At 34.8% G+C, this 24390-nt stretch overlaps 2 protein-coding genes across 12 annotated transcripts in view; one reads left to right on the forward strand and one right to left on the reverse strand.

Moving 5' to 3' along the window:
- Positions 1-11501, reverse strand: part of zdhhc14 (zDHHC palmitoyltransferase 14) — a 71715-nt gene extending 60214 nt beyond the window's left edge. For 10 of the 11 annotated variants that reach the window (XR_012395661.1, XR_012395659.1, XR_012395663.1 and 7 more), the window contains exon 1: positions 10517-11501. Coding sequence is in view for 5 of the 11 variants with exons in the window: in XM_073933097.1 (XP_073789198.1) it covers positions 10517-10758 (242 nt within the window). In the remaining 6 variants the exon portion in view is untranslated. 11 annotated transcript variants of the gene reach the window in all.
- Positions 11502-12401: 900 nt separating this feature from the next.
- On the forward strand, positions 12402-22921 carry tmem242 (transmembrane protein 242). Its single transcript, NM_001160014.1, is given in 4 exon segments — positions 12402-12507; positions 13354-13454; positions 21720-21857; positions 22348-22921. Coding segments are annotated over 4 exon segments (429 nt in total). The 5' UTR covers positions 12402-12431; the 3' UTR covers positions 22462-22921.
- Positions 22922-24390: the final 1469 nt, after the last annotated feature.

The raw sequence follows: 24390 nt of genomic DNA on the forward strand, positions 1-24390 counted from the left end.
GTGCAAATAGTATACAGTGCTGTCTTGAGCATTTTTAGCAAAATCAGACTTTTTTTTGCATTGAAAAAATGTACAGAGTAAAGTGTCATAATGAAAACATGACTAAGTCATTTGACTATCTTGTTCATAAACAATGGTGTCCGGACTTTTTATTTTGATGATACTGACACTTTGATTGACATCAGTACTTGCTTTTGAGGAATGAACTATTCCATTTTGAGCAAGTGACGCGCTTTTGCAGGTTATCAGCTAGGTTTTGCAGTTTGCACTAATTGTTTTGCAGTTTGCATTAACTGTTGTGCAAATGTAAATAGTGTGGTGAGAAATGCACCAAAGCGTCTGAGAAAAACTGTAATAAGTTAATCAGGTTTTAACTCTAAGCTTTAAGTCACACAAAGTTTAACTTCACATTTTTAATCAGTTTGACTGATAGTAGTTGAGACGACTAGAACACTTCGCTTGATTCCACAAACAATTTGGCTAGTTGGCCAAGTTGGCTTTTTTTAACCATTTCCAAATTTCTGACTGGTAAAATGAGCTAAAACTACTTATTTTCTGTGGTAAAATTGCCAGTGAATGTTTTAATGTGGGTTTTAAAACAAGACCAACTGGATCCAGCCTGACGACCGCTGTCAAAAACCATTTCCTGTTTTTATTTCTGCCCGTGATATACAGTACCAGCTCAACGCAGTCAAAAGATTACACATTCAACCCAACTGTTATTCTCTCCTTAAAATGATACACGACCAGATCGGCTTGAGCTGAACTGCGCAACACACCACTGAAACTGCCTTTCCCCAGTGATTTTAATTGGTCTGGGGGTTTAACAGCTCACTAAACCCATGTAATGACTTTCAGTCGTTTCAAAAAACAATTACAAGACTGACCCTAAAGCGTAAATAAGTTAATAAATAAATACAACGGCGGGCTGGGTCGTCCTGTTGTTTCCTAGGAGACGCAGGCTGTTCCAAAAGCACACAAAGATCGGGAAAGGGAAACCGTTGCCATGGAAACAGGACCGCACCACGTCTATGTTTTGGAAGTTGTGGTATGGAATGTATGGGGCTCACAGAGACGGGGGGATGGGATGCTGGAAAAAAAAAACTATCTCGGTTCCAAACGACTCTCATCCACAGCAGACGTCTCAGGATCACACTGAGAGATCCTAGCAAACAAACAACGCATTCGAGTACGCATTTTAATACCAGCTGATAAGGGGCTTAAAGCTGCAAACACCCCCAAAACTCTAAACATAAGGCTCTCTTGTCTACAGATCACTGTAGAGCTCAAGAATCCATCAGTAGTTGGAGTTGGAGTACTCTGGGTTGGTTAAACTTGACCGAAGAAAACTAAACACAAGGAGTTCCTTACAGCATGCAGTGTGTTATAAGTGACGTGGGCTCGAGTAATTCTATTACAGCATATTTACCACTTGTAAATGTCCTTCAGTGTCAGTGAGAGTCTTTAAATTACTGTGCACCTCAGGATTTCAGACCGCAAGCAATTCAGTTTGAATATATGTCCAGAACATGGGTCTACTTGATCAATAAACTTGAAGAAATGCAAAACGAGAGAGCAGAGTATTTAAACATGGCTATCAGAGTATTTAAACATGGCTGTTTCGGTCTTGTGCTTTCATGAGTCTGAAAAGAAAATATTCCAATACTCATTTGTGGAATAAATATTCAGCAATAATAATAATAATCTCACCAAACAAATCGTCGCCTTAGAATTAAACGGCTCTATCTGACATTTTTTGTCTAAGTTGAGTTATTCACATATTCTTATTAAATGACAACTTATTTACATTATAGAGGTGTGAACCTATACTGGTCTCACGGTTCGGTTCGGTTACGATTATCATACCCTCAATTCGGTTCAATTCGATATCTCGGTGCATCGACGATGCTTTCTATATACAGTGTTATATTATAGGGGGGAGGCTATAACAAGCTGTCTGTATAAACACACAGACACACAGCACCACACTGTCTCTCATTCAAACACATACACAAACATAGACAGCACCAAACAAACAAACAAACAAACACGCACACACACTTAAGCCCTCCCAACAGGGAGAGCTCGCGCTGAGCGGAGCAGAAAAACGAAAAAAGAAGCACTTTTCCGACGGTCCCTTACTGAGAGCTCCTCTCAGCGCGAGCTCTCCCGGCTAAACACATATTGCGAGGGCTTAAACGGAGCAGTGCTCGTAATGTCGAGCAAAAAAAAAAAGAAAGACAGCTGTAAAACATAACCAGCTTTGCCTTTTTGTAGGAAACACACTTTAGATCTTTTTAGGGTAAGAGGTTTTTGAGTTAATGCCGTCTATAACTGAATGCGTGTCAGGAAAATCGAAAACAAAACCAACTGAACCGCGCTCATTTCTGGCGCCCCCCTGGATATACAGCGCCCTTAGCATTTGCCTATGGTGCCTATGCCACGGGCCGGCCCTGAGTTGCCTGAGTGTTGTAAATACTCACGCTCACCTCCCTCTCGACAGAGCGCATAGGAGATAAATGACGTCAGTACATAATAACCGGTTATGATTATTACTGAACCGATACAGAATTGTTCGCGTCTGCATCGCGGTGCACCAAAGAAACAATTAATTTTGACACCCCTATTACATTGTGATGTTTTTTTTAAAGTGGTTTACATTTGAAGACTTTTTATTTAACAAACCAAAATTGTTTTATCTACAAAGTCGAACGCTAGCTTGGCTCTATAACAGTGGTTCTCAAAGTGGTGGTCGGGACCCCCTGGGGGTTGAGGGACAATGACAGGGGTCGCTTAGTGGTTTCCAAAACTCAAATAAATTTTATTAACTATTAGAATGACCATATTTTATTCATAACCAACAAACGAAAGTTAATAGTAACGTTAAAGAAACAACAACAACATACAAATACAAAAAATCCACCATCAGCCTTTAATTTTTTTAATATTGACATTAAATAAAATTAATAAATGACTATATATAAGCATGATACAGTTATTAGGGCCTACTCACACTATGCCATCCGTACCGTGCCCAGGCCCGTTTCCCGGATCGTTTGAGAAGTGTGAGTGCGCTGAATCGGGCTCAAGCACGGTTCACTTGGCCGGCCCTGGCCCGGTTGGAAGAGGTGTGCCTGAGCGCGGTACACTTGGGCTTTGGCGCGGTACGCTTCTGTGTGAGCGCGAAACGCGCCAAAGCCCGAAACCGAAAGCGAGACGTGACTTTTAAGGGACTGTTTGATATGGATTTATTAATCATTCTTGCTGTTCAGTGAACGCAAACTGCCGTAGTTTATTAAAGACGCAAACTCCTCACAGCACGCCAGCTGCGAGCCTTCAGCAGACCTCCTCATCCCTGCAGCACGAGAGCTTTGATTGTTTTTGAGCGCCAAAAGTGGCGGATCTGTTCGGTAAAATATCTGACTGCGTGTCACCGTATCCCTAAGGACTGTTTGGCGAAATATTTGACTGCATGTCACTGCATAACAAACGACTGAAACGATATAACTAGAGAAATCTCCACTGTGCTACTGAGTGAGAGAGCGTATGGCAAGCCGTTTTAACATTTAAACCTTGTTCTGACTATCCATAAATATATTTAGAGATATAATTATATATTTTGACAAGTCATTATTATAATTCGACTTGTCAGAATGACAATTAGAGATATCTGCAATTACAATTGTACTAGTACGAAATCAGATTGGAGATATCTGCAAATACATTATGACTAGTCATATTCCTCCATTGACTTCCATTGAAAAATATTTGCAGATATCTCTGAGTTTTGACTCGTCAAAAATCCAATTCAAGATATCTACAACTGTAATTCGACTATTAGTAAATTAATTAGAGATATCTTCAAATATATTTGTAAATATCTCTAAATATTACGAATTAAAGACATCTCCAAATGTATGACTTGTAAAAACTCAGTTAGAGATATCTCTAATTACAATTGTGACGAGTCAACTCATTTAGAGATATCTGCAAATATTTTTCAATGGAAGTCAATGGAGGAATATGACTAGTCATAATATATTTGCAGATATCTCCAATCTGATTTCGTACTAGTACAATTGTAATTGCAGATATCTCTAATTGTTATTCTGACTAGTCGAATTATAATTATGACTAGTCAAAATATAATTAGAGATATCTCTAAATATATTTATGGAGTCAGAACAAAGATTTAAATGCTAAAAAGGCTTGCCATAGAGAGCGCTTCTGAACAGCGCAACAGCGATGACGTAAGCGTGCCGAGGCCCGATATGGTGTGAGCGCGGGCCGTCGGGGGAGACGGGAGGGGGGACAAGCGTGCTTTGGCCCGGTTCGAGGCAACTGTACCTAGTGTGAGTACGGCCTTAGACTGTTGCGTTTTTGCCTTTAGTTGTGTGTGCAACATTTGTATATTTACAGTATAACCACCTTGAAAAACGGGGGTCGCAAGTCACTGACATTATTATTTTGGAGGTCGCGGGCTGAAAAGTTTGGGAACCCCTGCTCTATAAGACACTTTCTGTGAGCCAATCAGCATTTTTAATGCACGTACAAGGACCAATCAGGATTCAGCTTTCTTTGTCATTCTGCCAGACTGCTCCATTGACAGCGGGAAACACCATAAAGACATAATCACACAAAATCAGAGTCAGCTAAATAATGCTGCACAACACAAAATTGAGATGTGTGTAAATGTGATAATTCAAAAGCATTTCTTGACATCGCAGCGGATGGCCTTCCAGCTGCAACCCATCACTGGGAAACGCCCATATACACTCATTCACACACATACACTATGGCCAATTTTACCTTAACCAATTCACCCATACATGTCTTTGGACGGAGCACCCGGAGGAAACCCATGCGAAAACGAGGAGAACATGCAAACTCCACACAGAAATGCCAACTGACTAAACCAAGGCTCGAACCGACGACCTTCTTGCTGTGAGGCGACAGCACTACCTACTTCGCCACTGCGTCGTCTAAATTTTAATTGTAAATCTATTTTTAATGTTATTGGTATATACCAATATCTTTAAGCTGGTAAATAGTGTATAATTTCCACAGGTTGAAGCACTTCACAAGCTTATACTGCATGTCGCTTTAAATTATTATTTTACTGGCATTTAGATTTTTGATTAATCGTAATGAAAAATTAGGTTGCTTTATGTATGCATTTTTTCTTCTTCAGAATGCTGGTGCAATAGCATGTTTAATTACACTAATTCACGTTTAAATTCATGTTTAAATACACTAATCTTTTTTCCAAGTGTCAAGTATTTAAAGTTTTTTTGATAGATTTTTAAACATTTTAGAAAACTTGTGTTTTAGGGTTGAACATGTTTATTATATTTTTTGTCTGTATTGCTATTTACAGTATATTACAGCACTTTACAACAGGTTTTTACAAAACTGTATTGTGTACAAGTGTATTGTGATACTAAAATATCACAAGTGTATTGTGAAATTCTGCTATTTTTGTCAAATAAAATGTTTACATTTAAGACCTGTATAATGTCATTACTTGTAAGTTGAACTACATATTTTATGTTCAGTTTAATTGAAGAAAATGTGGAAACCGATTGCACGTAGTTTCTTTAGTTGACATTACTTAAAATGGTGGATTAAATCAATGTTGAGACTACTAGCATTCAAGATGTTAACTGAACATGGTAGAACAGTATTAGTTAAATAGAGTTAATAAAGTGATCTTACTATAAAACCCTAAGTAAGGTTACTAAATAATGACAAGTATGTTAACTAGAATTTTCTATTAAACTTACTTGATTTTTAACAGTTAGTTTACTTTATAAGTTTTAGTTTTCTTACTTCAAGGCAATAATTAAACTTAACTTAAGATTTCCTTGTAAGTTTATATTACAAAAATAAGGCAATCGGTTTCCAAACTTTTTTTAAGTAAACTGAACATGTTAGAATTTACAGTGTAGCTTTCATTTTTAAATATTAAAAAAGTTAGTCATGGAACAGAATAGCTGATTAATAATGTTTAGAAATCAGTTCAAACGAAGTTACGTTTTTTAAAATAAAATCAGTTGTTCTTTGTACGTGTTCGCATTTTGATTTTCATTCATGCAGACATTTACTTTTAAAAGCATTTTTAATAAATATATCTGCAAATAAATCGGCTGTCAGCTTCCAAATCTAAAGGCTTATCAGTGCTTGAACGTTTGAAAAGGGGGAATTCATATTGATCCAACAGAAGAACCATTTTTGGTTCCTAAGGAATGACACTCGAGTTAGTAACTTACATTCCAGTCACAATTTAATGGACTTCAGACTCGACTCAGACTCAACCTACAAACTTGACACGACTTCAGAAAAAGGGCTTGTTGATACTTTAAAAACGACTTGAGTGTGTTTATCCTTACCTAATGATGTAATTAAGAGCTTTTGTTGTGTTCTTTTATTAAATATGTGGACAGAGAGTTCGAAAAGTTACCAGTTTGTCTGGGTTACAAATGATTCAACATTTAAAATATTATTATTTTAAAGAATCTTTTGCAGAATGTCAACCTTGCCATGAAAACAAATAGAGTTGGCACCAAAAATACGAAAAACGTTTCTATGTTTTTTGTGTAGGCAAGCATTTTACAGGATTTTAGAGATACTCAAAAATGCCTCTGTCAGTGTTTTCAAACTATTCTATTGGATTTACCAAAGTCACACAAGTGGTAATTTCACATCTTTCACATCCATAACAACACTTTTTCCTCATAATTGCAAAAATGTCAAATAAAATAAAGTCGATCATTTTTGTTCTAAAGAAAGAATAGACATTTTATCCTTTAGATTAGCATTGTGTCTTTTGGGTTGTGCGGTTTAATTCACAGAATTTCTACAAAGTATGTAGTAGACTGCAAACTCGCATACTTTTTTGGTCACATCCATAATGCATGCTTATTTCCCTCATTTAAAATACAACACATGTTTACAGATTGATATTTTTCTAACCACAGAGTAGGGCTGCTCGATTTTGGGAAAAATCATAATCACGATTATTTTGGTCATAATTGTAATCAGGATTATTGAAAACGATTATCAGTTGAAGTCAAAATTATTAGCACTCAAGAGAATTTTTTTAAAATAAATATTTCCTGAATGATGTTTACCAGAGCAAAAAATGTTAACAGTATTTCCTCTAATATTTTTTCTTCTGGACGAAAGGCTTATTTGTTTTATTTTAGCTAGAATTGCACTTTAATCTGAATGCTTGTATTTTGAAAAATAACTAGTAAAATATTATGTACTGTCATCAGAGCAAAGATAAAAGAAATCAGTTATTAGAAATGAGATATCAAAACTATTATGTTCAGAAATAAGTAAAAAAAAATTATTTCCATCAAACAGAAATTGGGGATGAAAAGGGTTGCTAATATTCAGGAGGGCTAATAATTCTGACTTTAACTGTTTACATACAGTTATTTCCCAACCTGCAAAGGAAAGAGAAATAAATACAATAGAATAAAAATATGAAACAAACTGTGCTTTAAGCATCTTCACCCTAAAAAAAACACTTTAGCTACAAAAATCCTTCAGTCAAGAGCAGTGAGGGATTTTCTCTTTTTGTTGTTTGATTAATGATAAAAACAGGCGACAGCAGGAATATTGCACGCTGTCACTTTAATGGTTTCTCTTTCACTTGTCTTTTGATTTTCAACTCTATTACACAAATGAGGGTTAATATGATTAATCACCAAACACCGCGCTTTGACACCGATTTGACCATTAAAGCGCACACACACATAAGCATGCGGTCTTTCGCGCTTTTAGGAGCAACAGATGTGTACAGCTGGAAAGGGGGCGGTATATGATGCAATAATCGTTTATCTCGATTAATGGTTTTTCATAATCGTTAGAAGCCAAAATCGAAATCGGCTCCACAGAGTTACGGGTCCAGTTGTTTTGGAAAATTTAAACAGATCTTTCAATATAATGTTAACATTTACTTTCTTTATTAATTTATGTTTTGAGTTTTTACTGCAAAATCACATCTATAACGCTGGAATTGCTCAAACAGTTCCTTGAAATTAAAGTAGGGCTGATATTGAATGATAACGATACATATTTTGATGAGTTGTTAATGCTGTTCCAGATTTAAAAGAGTACCCCTACAGTGACTGACACCACAAAAATGAGAGAGTCCATTAAATGACATAACACATTTTCGGCCGACAAAAATTTCAGTGGCAAAATAAGTCTAAGATCAACATACTTTCAGATTCCCATTGTTGTAAAAATGGAGTAAAAAATTCCAGAGCTTATTATTGATAATGACAAATTTGATCACAATTCAAAAAATATCGTTTATCGGCTCAGCCCTAGGTTAAAGTTTGTTAATCGAACCATTACAGTAACCAATACCACACTTAAAGATAAAAGAAAACATGTTGGGTTCTCCAAACAACCTTTAATCATGAAATAATCTTTTTTAATTGCCGTAGTCTGAAAATATTCGTAATATTACGAGGAATGTTTGTACTTTTGTGCAAAAGGTCAATGGATATATGCTTACAGTTTGGAAAAGTCAAGATTTTAAAATTTTCTGTAATGCCATTCCTAAGGTATGTGTAAGATTTTTTTTTTTTACTTCTTTTTTGTTTGTTTTGTAGGACAAAAGGATCTCTAGCAGAGGAGATATCTAAAGATTCTGTTTTAAATAGTAAAGAAATCTGTTTTTTAAAACTAATGAAGACAGCAGAAGTCATTGATTCATTTTCATTATTTAGCCTGACATGCTTAGGGGAGAGCGGGGCACAAAGTAACACGTTTTTTGGTTTTGGTCAAATTGTGAACAAAGTAATGGGGTTAGACAAACCAGATTTTTATTTTACCAATAACACACAAGCCTCTCCTACAAGTGAGCACTGGAATTATGATCGCCGGACTTAGGGTTTCTGTGCGGTATTGCCAAAAGTGCCAGGGGTATAAATGTTACTATTTACCCCACCTGAGGGGCAAGTTGTAACAGACAGGGGGACAGTTGTAACACATGCTTACAAAGGCAGATTTCACACAGTTAATTGAATTTCTGTTTACTTTAAATAGTAGCTATATTTAAACACATCTAAACACATTTGAATCTATTTGCATTATTATCCATTTATCCATTATTATACTATGCATTTATTTGCATTATTAGCAATAAAATATATATTTTTTCTATTAAAAAAAAAGATTTCTATTAAAAACCATTTTATTTAAAGAGTTCCCAGCATTACACTCAAAATTCAAGCAATTATTTTGTTAGTTTGATTGGTGTCCAACAGTGTGTGGCTTCATTGTAACACCCTGTTACCATTAACCCCGCTGTGTCATGTTTACTCAAAACTGGCTAGCAGTCACTGTGTTTTACATCTTTCAAAATGGTTTAATCTTTTAGCCAGGAAGATGGTGATCACAAAATAATATTTAAAAAATTTTAAAAATTAAAAAACATTAAGTATATTAAAAAATACTTTTATGCTGCAGAAAAAGGTTTATCCTTTGTTTCTCATTCAAATTTCGCCAAACCTTTTCAATAATTGGCAGAAAGACGTCTGCCGACATTGTGGTGAAAACCACGGAAGCATACCATGATTAACCCTGAGCACATAACTTAAAACTAACATTTATTCCTGCGTTACTTTGTGCCCCACGCTCCCCTACTGCCCCAAAATATTTTTAATCTTTCAAAATATGAAATATAATGGTAACACTTTACAATAAGGTTCATTAGTTAATGCATTTACTAACATGAACTAATCATGAACAACACTTGTACAGCATTTATAAATCATAATTGAACATTTACTAATGCATTATTAACATCCAAGTCCATGCTAGTTAACATTAGTTAATGCAACATGAGTTAACATGAACTAACAATGAACTACTGTATTTTCATTTACTAACGTTAACTAACATGAACAAATACTGTAGTAAATGTATTGTTCATTGTTTGTTCATGTTAGTAAATGCACTAATAAATATTAACTAATGAACCATATTGTAAAGTTTAACCAATATAATGAGTTCAAATGGGAAAAAATGTGTTGTTTTTTTACCCAGACATTTAAAAACAATGTACTTTAGAACAGTAATCACAATACCGTGATACCGTGAAACCGTGATATTGCTAGGTTATCATACCGTCAGAGTCTTATACCGGCCCATGCCTAGAGATGTTTACCCAGAAATGAACATTTCCTCACATATACTCACACTCAATTGGTTCTAAACTTTTATGAGTGTCTTTCTTCTGTTGAATAAAAAAGACAGAAGGTTGAAAAAAAGTGGCCATTGACTTCCTTAGTACTTGTTTTTCCTACTATGGCTGTCGATGGCTTCCAACATGCTTCAGGACATCTTGTTTTGTGTTCAAGTTTAGAACCACTTGAGTGTAACTGCTGAGGATATTAAAATTTGTATTCCCTTAATAACATGATTATAATAACATAACACCATGTTTGGCAGTGTCTGGGGCAGAGGAGAGTTCTCCAATGGGTCAGTTACTTACTCAAAAGCAAAGAAGAGGCCACTGGTCACCAAGATAAGAACCATGGTAAGGTAGAAGACCCCAGTTTGCTTCGCCATCATGATTCGGCCGTTGCAGTAAAACCTATTTCGGCCAGGGAAAACCTGCCATTTCCGTTTGTTCTTCTTCTTCTTGATGTGCGGAGTGTCCATGGGCGAGGAGTTGTGCGTGCAGATCTGATTGTACTGGCACTCCCGGATGGGCTCCTCGACCCCAAGATGCATGTTCCAACTAGCAATAAAACAAACTTCCAAACAACACGAGTGAATTAGCAACGCAAACCTCCACAAGGAACTAACGAGAGAGCTGGAACTTGTAGAAACATCTCTTGAGCTGATGGAGGAAGCATTACACAACCCAGTCAAAGAAAAGCGTGCAACTGTAACCAAGGAACCATTTTCTTAGCTCCATGTTTTACGGAAATCGACAACGGTTCGATCGCATCACGATTAAAAGAGCTGCTAATGTTTAAATCCGAGATGATGGGGGGGAAATAAGATCCGAGTGTTGGGTCAGCATGTTTGTTTGGATAAACTCCTTCATTGCAGATGTCTATCCTCAACACAACAACAGGATGCGCTCCAGGACGCGGAGGCATGTGGACATCATGCCCAGAAATGTCGCTTTGTATGCGGGCGTCTCAAAAGATTGTAACTCCGCCGGTTCGGTTCACAAGGAGCGCTCAGAAAAAACCAAATCGACTCAAAAAAATAATAATAACAAGTGGGATTTAATGTATTAAACGCCCTTCCGATGTCCTCGTAATTCCGTTCGTGAGAGGGTCTTTATTGCATCAACGCCTACTAAACATAGTCCTGACTGCGCACGTAGAACATTACAACACCAAACTAACACAGAGGAGGGTGTTTAATCATCTGTGGCGATGATGATGGAGGAAGAGAGAGAGAGAGAGAGGAAGGCTTGTAGTGCGCAGGATGTGGATGGAACAGATCACCGCGTGAACTGCATGAGCTCACGGCACACGATGACCCTATACACAGCGGCGCCGTCTCAAATCAGACTGAGCTCTCTGTGTAGACAGCACATTTCAGTTGGGTGTATTAAAAACAAAGTGAGCTGGCTTTAAAGTCACTTTATTTTGCGGCATGTGTCTCAGAACTCAGTTGATAGTATACATCACGTTTGGGGTTGCAAAACCTAGCGGCTAATCAGCATTTTCAATTTTAAACAATCTTCATTTTGATTTTGGGACTTAAAATTATTTAGATTTTATATTATTTAATATTATGTTTATTTTAAAATATTGAATATAAACAGCATTTTACCAACACACTACGAATCTCTATGAATCAGTTTATTGTTTTAATTTTCAATAAATATGACAAAATGTAACATAATAAAGCCTCAAACATAAACTACAATGTATTATTATTATTATTATTATTATTATTATAATTATTATTATTTAAAGTATATTACAAAAATATCCAGAATATCACTTCTCTCAGTATGTGATGTGCCGAATGCCGTCTAGTCTAGGTAGGCACTAGGCGGCTCACTCAGTTTTCAAACACAGCCAATGTGATCGTCGGAATCTCAGTCTTCCTCTCAATTCAATCGATTTCCCTAACATTTCGAGACATTTCGCATTATTTGCGAGTTCGAAAATGATTTAACTATAATGCAAATAAAAAAAAAATGAATGCAAAAGCTGATTGTTGATTATGTGAACACTTGCTGCCTTAATGTTACTTTGTTATTATTAAGTCTATATGGACATTGTTTGTGTCTTATAGCAGTGTCTTATATAGCAGTGTGCACGATTTAAATAGCATTTTAATAAAACGCCAGTGATGCTAGCGGGCTTTCGGTTAATTTGAATGGTTCCGCAAGACGTGTTTCCGCCGGACGCGTGTGTAGGTCGGACCTGTTCAAGATGTCAGTAGAGCAGGCGAGCGCGAGCGGAGCAGTCAGTGACATTGTAGAAGATGACAAATCACATCTGATTAAAGGTTTGTTGTATTTTGATAACGTTTTAAGCCATTGTTATGAACACCGACAAGCATTATGAATTAACAGTCTGCGTTACTCATGAAGCAGCAGTTATGGTAACTGACCTTGTCTGATTAACGTAGTCAAGTTTGTAAAGCAGACCTGAATTCTAGATATCACACAACAGAGATATTACGTTATTTGTTATAATAATAGAATATTATACTTTCAATTATATTGATATTCTAAGTCAGTGGTCTCAAACTCAATTCTTGCAGGGCCACAGTTCTGCAGTTTAGCTTTAACCACCTCCATCTCACCTACTTAATAGTTTCTAGTCTTATATATATATATATATATATATATATATATATATATATATATATATATATATATATATATATATATATATATATATATATATATATATATATATATATATATATATGTATGTATGTATGTATGTATGTATGTGTGTGTGTGCCCGTGTGTATATAGTTTGAGTGTAGGTACACCAATATAATATGATCATTTTCAAATATTAACAGGAGTATTTGTTGTTCTCTCTAAAACTCTTGCCATTGTGCTGCTTTTTCAGAAGATGAATGCTTTTGCCCTCTCAGACCACAAAAACAAAGGCAAACTGTGCTTCACTCATTGTTTGTTAATGAAGCCCTGCAGTATTTGACCGAACACTACTGTGCAGCTGTAGCATATGATGAGTGCTTCTGGCTGATGTTTTAACACAGATGTTTGCTACTGTTCAGCCAGATGTTAAAGCAGATTGTGTTGTTGTCACATCATTATTGTGCGAGCGTGATCCTGTAACAAATTTCTGTAAAGTGTGTTGTGTGTGTTTTGTTCAGGCGGTGCTTTTCTCGCTACCGTGGCCACTGCAGGCATGATTGCAGGCTTTGGTTCAACCCTGGCTGTGGCTAAGAAGAAGAGTCCGGACTGGTTCAATAAGGTATCCAGATTTTCAGACATCACTGGTCTTTCTTCTGCTTGCCGTCAAAATAAAGGCTTGATGTTTTAAGCAGAACACCAAATGAAAGGCACACATACAGTTGAAGTCAGAATTATTAGCTCCCCTGTTTATTTTTTTCCCGATTTCTGTTTATAGGAGAGAAGATTTTTTTTTCAACACATGTCTAAACATAATAGTTTTAATAACTCATCTCTAATAACTGATTTATTTTATCTTTTCCATGATGACAGTAAATAATATTTGACTAGGTATTTTTCAAGACACTTCTATACAGCTTAAAGCGACATTTAAAGACTTAAATAGATTCATTAGGGTAACTAGGCAGATTAGGGTAATTAGGCAAGTTATTTTATAATGATAGTTTGTTCTGTAGACTATTGAAAAAATATAGCTTAAAGGGGCTAATAATTTTGACCTTAAAATGGCTTTTAAAAAATAAAAAATTGCTTTTATTCTAGCCAAAATAAAAGAAATAAGACTTTCTTTAGAGAAAAAAAAATATTATCAGACATACCGTGAAAATTTCCTTGCTCTGTTAAACATCATATGGGAAATATTTAATAAAGAAAAAAGAAATCAAAGGGGGGCTAATAATTCTGACTTTAACTGTTGATGTGTTTGTACTGTGTATATTAATGATGTGTTTATTAGGCATGAGACAATAACTGTTTTCAAGGTATACCGCAATTTTGAAATCTCAAAATTTTAAAACCGTTCAAATTTTCTGCTATAACGTTCCTAAGGTACGTGCACGATTTTTTTAATATACATTTTACTTTTGTTTTGTTTTTTAGGACAACAGTATCTCCAGCAGAAAATATCTCTAAAGATGCTGTTTTAAATAGCAAAAAAACTGTTTTTGAAACAAATGACACCAGCAGAATTCGTTAATTAATTTAGCCTGTCATGTTTACTCTTCCAGAATATTTTAAATGTTTCTCAAAATAAAATATTTTGTGTTTAAAAGGGTATAAAGTTATTGTTTGTAACCCAGAGAGTTAAAACAAATATATTTTAGAGCTGTAATTATAATACTGTGGTCTTTTTTTCCAAGGTTATCATGCTGGCCCATGCCTAGTGTTTATATAAACATATGCATGCATATATTCGAGAAAATGTTTATTTATTATAGTTAGATATTTATATATATATATATATATATATATATATATATATATATATATATATATATATATATATATATGATACAAATTATATGTAAATTATATGTATATGTAAATTATATGTAAATTATTTAAATGTAACAAAATAGTTTTGTATTATTTTGTTTTTATCATTTTGTTTTTGTCCTATCTATGTCTGTGTATCACATATACATAATACAAATATATATATATAATTTACACACATATATTATGTCAAAACAAACTTTTATTTTGGATTCGATTAATCTTTATTATTTATAAATTATTTATATCTTTATTATGCGATGAATAATTATTATTATTGTTATCCGTGTCACGGAATAAAATACTATTACTATTGTTATTATTATTATTTTTATTATTATATTGTTCTTATTATTACCAGCAGTTATATTTTAGTGTTTCTAAAATGTGAATGGAACTAAAAATAACTTTAAGAATATATTATTTATATTATTTTACTTTACTACTACTACTACTACTACTATTATTATTATTATCATTTATTGTCAATAACTTTCAGCTCAACAGTATTCTAAAAATGAATTATTTTAATTCAATAAAAATGAATTATGAATAATTTATTAGGCATGAGACAATAACTGTTTTCAAGGTATACCGCAATTTCGAAATCTCAAAGTTTTAAAACCGTTCAAATTTTCTGCTATAACGTTCCTAAGGTACGTGCACGATTTTTTTAATATACATTTTACTTTTGTTTTGTTTTTTAGGACAACAGTATCTCCAGCAGAAAATATATCTAAAGATGCTGTTTTAAATAGCAAAAAAACTGTTTTTGAAACAAATGACACCAGCAGAATTCGTTAATTAATTTAGCCTGGCATGTTTACTCTTCCAGAATATTTTAAATGTTTCTCAAAATAAAATATTTTGTGTTTAAAAGGGTATAAAGTTATTGTTTGTAACCCAGAGAGTTAAAACAAATATATTTTAGAGCTGTAGTTATAATACTGTGGTCTTTTTTTCCAAGGTTATCATGCTGGCCCATGCCTAGTGTTTATATAAACATATGCATGCATATATTCGAGAAAATGTTTATTTATTATAGTTAGATATTATATATATATATATATATATATATATATATATATATATATATATATATATATATATATATATATGATACAAATTATATGTAAATTATATGTATATGTAAATTATATGTAAATTATTTAAATGTAACAAAATAGTTTTGTATTATTTTGTTTTTATCATTTTGTTTTTGTCCTATCTATGTCTGTGTATCACATATACATAATACAAATATATATATATAATTTACACACATATATTATGTCAAAACAAACTTTTATTTTGGATTCGATTAATCTTTATTATTTATAAATTATTTATATCTTTATTATGCGATGAATAATTATTATTACTGTTATCCGTGTCACGGAATAAAATACTATTACTATTGTTATTATTATTATTATTATTTTTATTATTATATTGTTCTTATTATTACCAGCAGTTATATTTTAGGGTTTCTAAAATGTGAATGGAACTAAAAATAACTTTAAGAATATATTATTTATATTATTTTACTTTACTACTACTACTACTACTACTATTATTATTATTATCATTTATTGGCAATAACTTTCAGCTCAACAGTATTCTAAAAATGATGGTTATTATATTTGTCACTTTCATAATATGAAAAATAAAGGCGGAATAAAGTATTATCACTAATACTAAAATTACCAATAAAATTATTGTAATAATGTTGTTTTAATTTTTGTGAATTAATAGTACTATTCCAATGTTTTTTTTAAAAAAAAAGGGTATATTAAAGTGTCTGTGATAATTGGGTAAAGTGGTAATTTGCTATTACATTATTACAGTTGTTATTATGTTGTTGTTATTGTTTTTATTATCAACTGTCATATTTTAGTGTTCTGAAATGTGAGTTTTAAAATATTACTATTATTATTATTATTAAATCTTTATTATTCACAAATTTTTAGTCCCTTTATTATTACTATTGCAGCATATGTTTTTCGCAGCATATGCCCTTCCAGCCACAACACTCTGTCGCATTCACACTCATACACCACGGCCAATTTAGGTTCTGTTATTCAGCTCAGGTAAGTGTAAATATTTAATATGCAAAGAATTATACACACGAAATAACTTAAGACAAAGAAATGTAAATATAGGAATAAAATAAATAAATATGTTATTATTATGTCCGGGACTTTACCTGATGTGGAAACAAACAGTCACAATTAAGTGCAGAAAAAAAAATACATTTTAAGTGGTGAAAAATAAACAAACTTTAACAGATACAGAGCAAAACAAGTGCTGTTACTTATAGCCTATTTTAAGTAGCAGTACAAAAACCCCCTCACATTATGGTTTAACATTCAGTTGAAGTCCCAAAATATTTAGAAAATCAGAAATAGCTCTCCTCCGCACAAAAACACATCTTTCTTTTCTTTTTTTTTAAGCCATTTTCTGCTCTGGTTATTCATCTAATCAGCAGAGAATTCCAGGCTCATGTCTGCTACTTTAATACAATTAGACGTTGTGTAAATGCTGACATCGATTCCACTTTACAACTTGTTTTGCCCGTCCACTCCGAGACTAACAGCCTGTCTGTGGTCTCTTTGTTTGGCTTGCTTATTTTTTTTCTCTTCAAGTTCCTATTTTTAGCCCCTTATCCCACACCAGTAAGCACGAGTGTTGCCAAAAATGCTTTTTAAGAGGCTAAATCCAATATGAGGATGGTGATGAGACGGATGGTACGTCTTGCCCTATTTCTTTAATGACAGATCACTTGCTCTGGTGCCAGTGCAGTGTTTACTGGGAAATGAGCAGCTTATTGTTGATACATTTAGCGTTGTTTTCATATATATTTAAGCAGTTAGACTTTATCAAAATTAGTAAAGGATTCCATAAGCGTACAGATATGAATAGAAGAGCATCACAGCGGCATGTTATTGTTTTGGTGAGTACTTTCTTCATAGATTTTATTGTTCAGTTTGAATCTGGTTTAAGTTCTTGTTTTCATAAATATGCGATTTCAGCATGTCAACTCTAGCATTCCTTTATGTTTGCAACATGCTAAGCTCTAATAGCAGTTAATCTAATAGACTAAATGACATTAAATTAGCTAATGACATTAGCAATGGCTGCGTCTGTTTGAGACTTCCGTACACAAACTAGTCAATGCTAAATAAAAACCTGACGTTATTTTTCTTGACGCATGTTCCTGGTCAGGTTATACATAAATCAAAAACACAGGAAGCTTCTAAGAAATCTAATATTGGTAATATAGTTTTTAGAATGATGTATGGAGACATAAGAGTTGCTTTTAAAAATGTTTGATCAGGTTTGGAGTTCATAAATTTAGCAGACGCTTTTGTTGAGGAGGCATTTAGTGATTCAACAAGAGGCAATACACATAAGAAGTGCTATCAGGGTTCAACACTAAGGACATTTTCTATTGGCCCGACTAGACCAGCAATTCAGATTTTTACTGGCCCTGCCAAAATTTTCACTGGTCCCACCAAAATAAATAAATTAATTAATTAAAAAATTGCTTTTTTTTTTAAGCCACATATTTTAAATAATGTGTCAAAAATAATGTCTTTGAATCTAGAATTTAAATATTTTTAAAATGTTAAAATATTTAGCAGTAAAATACAGCAGTATGGAAAATGTGCAGGTATTTTATTGCTAAACAAAAAGTGACTGACTTAAAAGTGATGGAAAACCATACAAAACATCACTTTATTTTTTTTTTTTGTATTGTTGTACCCATGTAAATATCTTTTTCCACAATGTTGGAAACAGACGTTTTCTTTTAGCTTCATCATTTGATGTTGCCGTCTCTTCACTGTTCTGGTTTTTACCGGGTTGTGGAAAAAAAAAAAAAAACGTGCTCACAACAACCGATCAGATAAAAGGAACCAAAAAGCAATATGGGGTTTACGACTTTACCGAAAACGTAGCATTCTGAGACTTAAAAGCACAAATTGTTTCTCGGTTTTAAGACTGTATTTGCACACAATTGACATAGTAGCAGGCAAATTAAAATTTGATGACAAGGCAGCACTGGCCTGATCGGGCCAGTAACGATTCTCTCTACTGTCCCGAACATCTCTCATGCTGGCCCCGGGCCATCGGGCAGTCCTTATTGTTGAGCCCTGGCTATACCAAGCAACTCTTGGTGCTCAGATAATAAAGAGCTAGCTTTTTTTAGAGAGAAAGAGAGAAGAGTGTTGCTACAGGTGGTTTGTTGAACCCACTCACCTGTTTGAAGCACACTTCATAAATGCACAATGTTGTTTTTGAGAGATATAGAGTGATTGTAAGAAAGTGTGTGGTGAAAAACTGGTGTAAGTGTCGGGTAAAGTGTCAGAGAGATGAAAGGGTGTGTTTTCACAGTCGGTTTGTGAATCTTACTCACCTTTGTGAGGCACACTTGGAATGGCATAATGTTTTGAGTTTGTTGTAGGGCTCCACGATTAATCGAAAAAAGATCGTGATCACGATTCGACTTGACGATCTTAATCCATCTTTTCTACGATTCAGCCTATTATATTTGTTGGAGCCATTTATGGGTTGCAATTTTCTTTTGCACCACTAGAGGGTGTATAAGGTATGTATGCTATCCTCACGACGAGTGAGGGATGTGTAGAAGAAGAAGGTCAAACATTGGCTGCGTCCGAAACCGCCTACTACTCAGTAGGTACTGCATTTGAATTTAAACGTACTACTCGGCCGTTAGAAAAGTACGTTCTATACAGTATGAATGTGAAAAGTATGAATGGAATTCGGACGTACTACATCCGCCATTTTGTCATGGTCACGTGACCTACCTACGTCAGTTGCGTCGCTTTACTTCCATTCATGAATTCTCTCGCGGGGCATCATGGGATAGCGCAGCGTGCATGGGATGCGCACTCCGGAATCTCGCCGGAAGTAGTAAGTCATCCGGGTACTTCTCGCATACTGATTTTCGAATTCTATGAATTCGAACATACTACTCGGCTCGCATACTGATTTTGGCGTACTATATAGTATGGAAGTATGCGGTTTCGGACGCAGCCAAACTTTTTGACCGCCATGCTGTGAAAACGGGTTTATGTTTGTTTTGATGTTTACTTTTAATTTTGAGAAAAGACAATAAATGGATTTGAATATCCAACTTTATTTACAAAGGTATGGACATTTCACTTTTTTATTGACCCGTTTAAACAACAAACGCGTCAGAACCAAGACCCAAATATTCGCATCTACAATATTTTCAAGGTCAGGAGAGAAGCAATTTTTTTACAAACCATTTTTAAGTCAATATTATTAGCTCCTTTAAGCTATATATTTTTTTCTATAGTCTACAGAACAAACCACTGTTATACAATTACTTGCCTAATTACCCTAACCTGCCTAGTTAGCCTAATTAACCTTGTTAAGCCTTTAAATGTCGCTTTAAGCTGTATAGAAGTGTCTTGAAAAATATCTAGTCTAATATTATTTACTGTCATCATGGCAAAGATAAAATAAATCAGTTATTAGAGATGAGTTATTAAAACTATTATGTTTAGAAATGTGTTAAAAAAAAAAAATCTTCTCTCTGTTAAACAGAAATTGGGAGAGAAAAAAATAAATAAACAGGGGGGCTAATAATTTTGACTTCAACTGTATCTGCAACCAAATCAACATCAGCCAATAAATGCTATTAGTAGTACTATCCATTGGTCTGATCATAAATTAGGTAGATTTATTAAAGCCGATGAGTTACTGAATAAAAAATACTTCAAATAATATTTTGAAACAATTAATCTCAAAAATGTTTTCCACATCCCACCACTTTTTTAAATTAATTTGACTGTATTTTCATTCATTCATTTTCTTGTCGGTTTAGTCCCTTTATTAATTTGGGGTCGCCACAGCGGAATGAACCACCAACTTATCCAGCAAGTTTTTTTTTTTTTTTTTCGCAGCAGATGCAATTCCAGCTGCAATCCATCTCTGGGAAACATCCACACACACTCTCATACACTACAGAAAATTTAGCCTACCCAATTCACCTGTACCGCATGTCTTTGGACTGTGGGGGAAACCGGAGCACCCGGAGGAAACCCACGCGAAGGCAGTGAGAACATGCAAACTCCACACAGAAACGCCAACTGAGCCGAGGTCCGAACCAGTGACCCAGCGACCTTCTTGCTGTGAGGCGACAGCACTACCTATTGCGCCACTGCCTTGCCCTTGACTGTATTTTGATTTTGGTTAATGTTCAGTGATGTTTGTTGCGTTTAATTATGCTTCTATTTGTAAATTTTATTGGTAACACTTTACAATAAGGTTCATTAGTTAATGCATTTACTAACATGAACTAATCATGAACAACACATGTACAGCATTTATAAATCATAATTGAACATTTACTAATGCATTATTAACATCCAAGTCCATGCTAGTTAACATTAGTTAATGCAACATCAGTTAACATGAACTAACAATGAACTACTGTATTTTCATTTACTAACGTTTACTAACATGAACAAATACTGTAGTAAATGTAAAGTTCATTGTTTGTTCATGTTAGTAAATGCATTAATTAACATTAACTAATAAACCTTATTGTAAACTGTGACCATTTTATTCTTATAAAAGAAAGTTGTGCATATAAACAAAGTTAATTATCTACATTTAGAGTTGTACACTATGTATTTGCCTTTTCATTTAGGTAACATGGAGAAAATATTTGAAAAACATAAATATTTATCAGCCTATATATCAGCTATCAGATGAAAAATCTAAAGTTTTATTGGTATCATACATTCCATAGCGGTGCATCCCTAATTTAAATGTTTATTATTCCAAAGAAAAATAGTTTTCTAGTAATGTATTATTGCAGCTGAAACAATTGTAATATTGTGAATCAATTAATGCAGAAATCCAGGCCTTCCTTCCTTCGTAAGATTACATAGAAGGACTGTTAATGCTGTTTTACAGGACCTAAAGTGCTACTTCAGTGGCACACTGCTTGTGTTGGGCAACATACACATCTGTTCTGTTTTTCTTCTGATGTGTCCAGGGTATAATAGGCAGTGCTGCGGTGCCAGAAAGCGGCGCGTCTTTAGCATTGCGGGCGTTGGGATGGGGTTCACTTTACGCCTGGTGTGGAGTCGGCCTTCTCAGCCTCACCATTTGGAAGGCTATGGGGGTCCACAGTGTACGTTCTGCATCCCACAATACACTCTATAAAGCAGGGGTGGGCAAGCTCGGTCCTGGAGGGCCGGTTTCCTGCATAGTTTAGCTCCAACTCTAATCAAACACACCTGAACAAGCTACTCGGTGTCTTCAAGATGACTAGAAATCTATAAGCAGGTGTGGTTGATTAGAGTTGGAGCTAAACTGTGCAGGACACCGAGTTTGCCCACCCCTGCAAGGGATATTTCACTCAGACCTGAAAACGTACTCGCCATCAAGTGGATTTTGCTGTTGAACACAAAAGAAGCCATTTTGAAGAATGTTGTAATGACATTGACATCTATAGTAGAAAAAAACAAATACTCTGGAAGTCAGTGGTTACAGGTTTCCAACATTTTTCAAAATATCTTCTTCTTGTGTACATCACAGTTTTGGTTGAACTATCCCTTTAATTATATCTTTTCCTTAAACTTTAACTTTGCTTTAATGTAGATCTTCTTTCTTTGTTCCAGCTACAAGAATTTCGTCAAAAAATGCAATCCATTTTCCCTGCCATCCCTAAAAATGAAGACGCTCAAGCCAATTCTGTTCCTTTTGACTGGAATTCCATCTTCAAGTCAAAATGAGCTGAAATGTCGATTAGCAAGAACACGCAGACTTAACGGACTGTGGAAATGTATCGTATGGTCGCTTTTAATCAAGTGTGAGGCAACAGGACAGCCATATTTGGCCCAGTTACCGGATTAAACATCAAGCATGAGGTCAAAGCACTGGAGAACGGCTGTCTAGAGGCCTGAAAGACTCCACACTTGATTATGTTTGCTGGATTCCACAAGAAGAGACTCTGTTTGTACATACTGTAATATCTGAGACCTTATTTAATTCACAGCTTTGCAATCTTGCTAAAACAGTGGCCTTGTGTTGTTGTTTTGGTAAACATGCTGTTGGAACATTAGTTGTCCTTAAAATGCGAATAATTTACCCTTCGGCTGGTGTTTTTTTACGGTAAATGTATCAAACTAAAGCAGCTATTGTTTGAAATATGGTGTCGTGGTTACAAGGTCTAATAAAAGCATCTCACAATAATTTGTTTTCAAGCTTTCTCCGAAAAGCAAAGATTCCTGGAAGACACAGCTTGCAGCGACGACACAAGCCACAGCACAGCAGTTGTCCGGTATGTGAGGGCTTTTTTGTTGATGTGCAGCATAGAGCACTGGATATACTGATACAGAATTTACCCATCAACCCTAAAGGAACTCTCCACTTCCTTTTACAACTCTTCTAGAGTTAAACAATTGAATTTTACCATTGTTTTAATCCATTCAGCCGATCTCTGGGTCTGGCGGAAACACTTTTAGCTTAGCTTAGCATAAATTATTGAATCGGATCAGACCATTAGCATTTCGCTCAAACATATTTTAAAAATAGAGTTTTAATAATTTTCCAATTAGCAGCTTTACTCTTAGTTAGATTGCGTATGAAGACGGACAGAAAATAAAAGGTTCCTATTTTCTAGGCTGATGTGGCTAGGAACTACACTCATTCTGGATTAATATTCAATGAACTTTGCTGCTGTAGCTGCAGCAGGTGCAATAATATTAAGCAGAGCCTGAAGATAGTCTCTTCCAGGTAATTTGGAAACAGCGCTGCACCTTTAAGCGTCCAACCTGATTCAATGGTTTATGCTAAGCTAAAAGTGTTCCCACCAGACTCTGAGACTGGCTGAATGGATTCATCTCAGAATCTGGCGGGAACACTTTTAGATTAGCTTAGCATAAATCATTGAATCAGATTAGACCATTAGCATCTTGTTAAAGAAGAGTTTTGATCATTTTCCTAACAGCTTGACTCTTCTTTAGTTACATCATGTACTAAGACGGACAGAAAATGAAGTTCCTATTTTCTAGGCTGATATGGATAGGAACTATACTCATTCTGGAGTAATAATCCAATAACTTTGCTGCTGGACCTTGGCTGCAGCAGGTTCAGTGATATTAAGCATCACCTGAAGATAGTCCACAACTGTATAATTCGGTAACAGCGCTGTACCTTTTTAAAAAAAATTTAGATGCTAGTGGTCTAATCAAAGTCAATGATTTATGCTAAGCTTAGCTAAAAGTATTCCGGCCAGACTCTGAGACTGGCAGAATGGATTAATCTCAGGGTCTGGCAGGAACACTTTTAGCTTAGCATAAATCGATGAATCAGATTAGACCATTAGCCTCTTGTTAAAGAAGAGTTTTGATCATTTTCCTAACAGCTTGACTCTTCTTTAGCTACATCATGAACTAAGACGGACAGAAAATGAAGTTCCTATTTTCTAGGCTGATATGGCTAGGAACTATACTCATTCTGGAGTAATAATCAAATAACTTTGCTGCTGTACCATGGCTGCAGCAGGTGCATTTATATTAGGCAGCGCCTGAAGATAGTCCCCAAATAGGTAATTCGGTAACAGCGCTGTACCTTTTAAAAAAATATATAGATGCTAGTGGTCTAATCCGATTCAATGGTTCATGCCTGGCTAAAAGTGTTCCCACAAGACTCTGAGATTG

The sequence above is a fragment of the Danio rerio genome, chromosome 20 (genome assembly GCF_049306965.1).
Source record: "Danio rerio strain Tuebingen ecotype United States chromosome 20, GRCz12tu, whole genome shotgun sequence".
In the NCBI taxonomy this organism is placed as follows: domain Eukaryota; kingdom Metazoa; phylum Chordata; class Actinopteri; order Cypriniformes; family Danionidae; genus Danio; species Danio rerio.